Source organism: Theobroma cacao, chromosome 3, assembly GCF_000208745.1.
Source record: "Theobroma cacao cultivar B97-61/B2 chromosome 3, Criollo_cocoa_genome_V2, whole genome shotgun sequence".
NCBI classification, from domain to species: domain Eukaryota; kingdom Viridiplantae; phylum Streptophyta; class Magnoliopsida; order Malvales; family Malvaceae; genus Theobroma; species Theobroma cacao.
In genome coordinates this window covers 13,324,788-13,330,600 of record NC_030852.1, presented here as the reverse complement: position 1 = coordinate 13,330,600, position 5,813 = coordinate 13,324,788, and the positions used below count along the sequence as shown (strand labels likewise).

Here is a 5,813-nt window from a genome sequence, read left to right as displayed (position 1 = left end):
TGAAAATTTTATTTTGATTGTTTTTTATCTAAAATAGTATATATTCTCTAAAAACTAGATATTTAACAATGATTGCTCACAAGAAAGGAAAGAAACTGATATGTAAGCCTTGCGGGGTTCCGGTTGGCATTCCGGATAATGAGTGTCAATCGGGACGTCGCGGCGATTGTCATGGGCTTAAGGGAGGTTCCGGGTCGTGACATACATGATTTGGAGAATATTTCTTGGAATGCTTGCTAAATATGGTAATTAAGAATGCTTCATGATGATTTTTTTTCTTGAGTTTCTTTTTTATATATGAATTAAGGAATTTCTTGAAAATGCTTGATTGATACTACTTGGTGATACTTGCTAAATAGTGATTGACAATAAATAATGAATGCTTGATGATGAAAAATTATTGATAATGATGCTTAATGACTACTGATACATTAGACATACCTAGGAACTACTTTGCAAATATTTCTTGAAAATTTGAGTATTTCATACATATGTTAAACAACTATTCAAATGCTCACACTTTTTTAATTTCATGAATCCCTGAGTTTTAAGTAAATAAATTGAATATCCATTTGAATGCTCATTTATTCTAGGCTTATGATTTTTCTCTTAATATTTGATCGATTAAGGATCTCTAACAATTTGTGTTGAGCTTATGATTTCTCAAGAGGGATTCAATCATTGTCATTGATATCATGCTAAAATGAGATCTTCAACAACAAGGTTTGGTGAAAACTCAACATTTTGTGTTCTTAACTACCAATAACATCTTTCTAAACACCAAAATTGTTATTGTGCCTTATATTGCTTCTCATTTAAACTTGAATGTTGAAATGCGTAATTGGTATAAAGCCTTAAGTTTTCTCAATTAGTATCTAGCTTTAAAATTAGCATCAAGCTTTAAAATTGTCTCTTATCACTTGAGCTTTAAATTGATCATATCTTTCTTAAATGTGTTTGAGCCTTGAAGTTGATATGCTTGGAATGCTTAATGATAGGGAAAGTCTTTACTAGTGCTTTACCAATTGATATAATGAGCTTTAAAATGATTCCATCTCTCATAATTGATATTATTCCTTTACAAAGGAGGAGATTTTATTCATATCTATCAATTGGTATATTGAGCTTTAACACTTGATATTGGTGCTAAAATATGACTTATGTGCTCGTTGAACATCTGTATGCTTATCTTTCTTGAACATTATTTGAGTGATCCTTAACAAGTTCTTGAAATGATTTAACTCCCATACATTTGTTCATACAAAGTTATAAGCTTGACTCTTGAAGTTATTGAACTAAATCTATAAGCTTATATGACTTAGTTGTATGAGTGCTTATGATTCTCATTCATCAAAGTTTAATTTAAAGATTAAAGGAAAATCTAGATGCACTCATTAAGGGGGAGTTTTGAATATCTTTTTTAATGATGACAAAAAAGAGGAGAAGGAAAACTAAGTTAAATAAAGTTTGATACGTCTTTATGTTTAATTTATGTGTGTTGTCAAGCTCAGCTCTACAATATGTTTATTATGCCATTCCTACATAAGAATGTATGTTTGCTTACTTGGGTACCTTGAAAATCGTTAAAAGACGGTATTGTACCAAATGGTACAATTAAATTGAATTAAGCCTCAAACTAGTCCAAATCGAGATTTTAAGATGAAATTGAGAATTTTAAAACCCCAGAATGACTTAAAATGGTGATTCGGAGCTCACGGACAGATTTGGAGTCAAATTGAAATTTTCATGACCTAGGGGCAAAATGGTCATTTTGCTACCTGAGGTTAAGATGTGAGTGCTGGATGAAATTTTTTACTAAGATTGATCATTTGGAGTATAATTTGAGTTTGAGAAGTGAAGAATTTTAATTTCGGTGTTTTTCCGAAGATAAGGGCAAAATAGTCATTTTCCCACCTAAGGGGCAAAATTATAATTTTACACCACCCAACACTTGTGCAGCACATGGATTTTACCCATTATTACCATGGATAATTGAAGGATTTTATGTGGTGGAGAAATAAAGCTTAATAGTTAAGAATTTAAAAATGGACCAATGGTAAGGTGACAAGTGTCAACTTTTATTTCTTTATTATTTTCCTTATAAATTAGCACAAAACCAGCCCATTTCTCTTCATTATGGTCGGCCTCATCAAGGAAAAGCAAGAAAAAGGAAGAACAAAACCCTAGGTGGAAAAAATTCAAGGGAAAAGTGTGAAAATTCAAGGAAACAAGTGAAAAAAGGTAAGATTTTTTCAATTAAGCTTGAGATCTCTCTTTCTTAAGCATTTTTTCTTATTTTCCATGGTTGAATCACATGAAATCATGATGAATCCCTTGCTGGCCGAACACTTAGAGGGAGGTTTTGATGCTTGATTTGGTTAGATTTCAATGTATTTTAGTGTTTTTAGTTAGTTAGTGATGTGTAGCATGAAAAGCCAACAAGAAAAATTCACTTCCTCCCATCACCCATCATTGGCCGAATCTTCCATGTAAAGTGTGGATGGTGGATTTGATTTTATTTCAAGTGAATTGGTTAGGAAATGATAAATTACGGTGAGAAAATCAAGTAAGAAAAATCATAGTGTTGATGCACCCACCATGGCCAAAATTCCCAAGAGAAAATGTGAAGATGATTTTCCTAAATTTTATGCTATTTGACTTGTGCTTGATGGTTTGGAGAATTGGAAGAAAAATGGAGTTAATTGGAGTTAAATTGGACATATTGGCCAATTAATCAGGTGATAGATCGAATTAGGCCAATACCATTTTATTTAGGTACATAATTGAATTTATATTGAACACCGTATTTAGATAGTTACCCGAGTATTTCACATCCCATTTTATGCATTAGTATAAAGCCTGAATTGGTTTTATAACAATTTAGCACAAATGTAGTAAATGGCTTATTGTGCATTATGTCTAGGTGGTGAGCATTCTGGCAAAAGTAAAGGGATAGTACCCGAGTATCAAGAATCGGAGTACTCGAAACTCGATTTCCATTATAGTGAGTAACCTTATTATCATCTTAATTATCTAAAGTAGTTTTTATTCGTTTTTGTGATTTGATAGAAAAATGAGTTTAAATGGTAAATCTTTATGTTTTATAAGCAAAATGTGATTAAATGAAATGATTTTACAAAATTGTCTTGAAATTGAATGATGGTTTTGAAAATGGAGTAATTGGAGACTAATTGCTATGTTATAAATCATGGTTTGAATTGAATGGCTTAGGATAATATTGGCATGAATGGTTGAATTGGTAAATGTGCTGAAAATGTATGAACTGTTGATTTGCCTTGAGAGGCTGTAAAATAAAATAATTGCCATGTCATGCTATCGCAAATTTTATTGTATGGTGGGTTTAGCTTGCTGCAGTGGGCGGGTTCTGTGGACCAGCCTTTTTGAGGGGCACGGAATCCTGTTATATTCTTACCTCAGTTGGGAAAGCGCGTAAGGTAACTCCTGAGGTACAACTTTAGAGTTCACTTCACGCCAAGCCACCACGTGAGGATGAACTCAGCCAACACCAAGGAACGGCTATGTTTTCAAAATAAAAACATAATTTATGCGTACATAACCTTTTAACAGCCTTGGTGGACTCGGTTGGGATAGCCCTTGGCCAAGGTAGCCCTGATAACTGAGTATGAGAATGATTTTGGCACGAGTCAAGCTTTTCAGGAAATCATAAGCCTCATTGTTTATTTGGGTGAAATGAATCTATTTTATCTTATTAAAATGAGTTCTAAATGCTGTGAATCATTTTTATGTTAAACTATTTTATCTGTCTCGATTTACTCAGCTTTAGATATTTTAGATGGTATTTGTTTACTCATTGGGATTATATAATCTCACCACCCTCCTTTCCACCCCTTTTAGGCTCAGGATAATCGGTAGATAGCTCATTTCGTTGAGGGCTACAGTTGGACTTGCATCCTCAAAAACTGTAGGTTTACCGCTTTTGATACTTTTGGTCGTTCGTGGGCCCACGTGTCACTGTAAATTAAATCTTATGCTTTGGTTATCTGTATTACAGTATGTATGAATTTATTTAGCTTTTACACTACACAAATTATTTACCAGTAACTCTATAAATATTGTTTTATAAGAAAATAGAATATTTTATTGAATATTTTTATTATATTCAAATAGTTATAGTTTCACTTTAAATGAATGTTTTAGACATCTAAACTTATTTTTGATTATGAAATAAGTGTTTTCGACTTGCATGCTACATTTTTAGCTGGTTTCGAGATTTTTGAGGAAAAATGACCAAAATGCCCCTGTGAGAAAAAAATTATTTTTCTATTGTTTTGATTTGGAAATAGTTTATAATCTCTGGAAACATAATACTTAACAACTGTTGCTCATAGGGGAGGTGCGAAAACTGATATTAAAGCCTTACGAGGTTTCGATTGGAATTTCGGGCAATGAATGTCTATCGGGACGTCGCGGCGGTTGTCACGGGCTCGAGGGGAGTACCGGGTCGTGACAATTACATTGGTATCAGAGCTTTTGGGTTTAAAGATCAGTGCTTTTGGGTTTAAAGTTGTTTTAAAATTCACAATGTCAGTGTGGCCCCGAGTTAAGTTAGGTTAGACTAAATAGAATGCATGTATTTGCATGTAGATCTTGAGGTTGTTTAAACTTGCCTTATTCCTTCTTATAGATTATCATGCCTCCTTGACGTGAACACCCACCTCTCACTAGATCAGTTGGGAGGGGAAGAGGTCATTCTCAACATCGTCAGCTAGATAGTATAGACGGGGAATCGGCTGCATCTACTATTTAGGCAGCACCTGCTGTTGAGTAGACCGAGACTCCTCCACATCCTCGACCTCCTCTGCCACCTACTAGTATTCTTGCCATGCCTCCTGAGGCAGTTCAAGCATTGACAGCCTTCTTTACTGCTATTGTTGGCCAGGCTCAGGCTAGTCAAGCTCTTCTTACAGTTCCTCCAGCTGCTCCTTCAGTACCACCACCCCCACCTCCTGTCCCACCACTAGTGCTGGATGTTTCTATTTCTAATAAGCTTAAAGAGGCTAGGTAACATGGTTGCGTTTCTTTTATGGGTGAGTCGGACGTAACCGTAACTAAAGAGGTGGTGCAAATGGCTTTAAGAGCTGAGAAGCTTGCTAATGAAATAGGAGAATGCGAGCTGAGTTAGCAAAAAGGAAAAATTTGACTATATCTTCTAGTCAGCCACCAACAAGGGGCAAAGACTCATCTGTTTCAGGAAGTACTACTATTGTTTCAGTAACATCTTCCCTACCTCCATTTTCACAAACACAGCAAAGGCCTTCGAGATTTAACAGATCTGCGATGACTATTTCTGGGAAGAGATCCGGAAGTTTTGATAAATGCAAAAATTGTGAGAGATATCATGTCGGGCCGTGTAGAGGGCCTATACGATGTTTTTATTGTGGTCAGCTGGGTCACATTAGGAGAGATTGCCCACAGTTAGGACTGGCTACGGTAGCTGCTCCATCTCCACTAGCTTGTATGAATATGCAAAGAAGAGATTCTTCTGGATTACAACCGAGACAGGGATGATTTTGACATACCACCAAGGGTAGATTAAATATGTTGAAATTAGTGTTCTAATAAAGTACATATGATAGAAAGCTAGTTTTGTAAATTGTAGTTTCCATGATCATGAAACTTTTGAACTAATAATAAGATAAGCATAAGATGTTGATTCAGGTGGATTAATTTCATGACGATTTTAAGTTGAAGTGATTGGACTATATGAGTTGTAAGACAAAGAAGACCAGTAGTTGTGAATACTAAGGAATTGTGGAACACTAGAAAACAAC

General features: G+C 34.8%; 1 protein-coding gene across 1 annotated transcript; it reads left to right on the top strand.

Moving 5' to 3' along the window:
- On the top strand, positions 4,865–5,550 carry LOC108661146. The gene is made up of 2 exons (XM_018117035.1): positions 4,865–5,043; positions 5,145–5,550. Exons 1-2 carry the CDS (start codon positions 4,865–4,867, stop codon positions 5,548–5,550), a joined length of 585 nt encoding a protein of 194 aa, XP_017972524.1.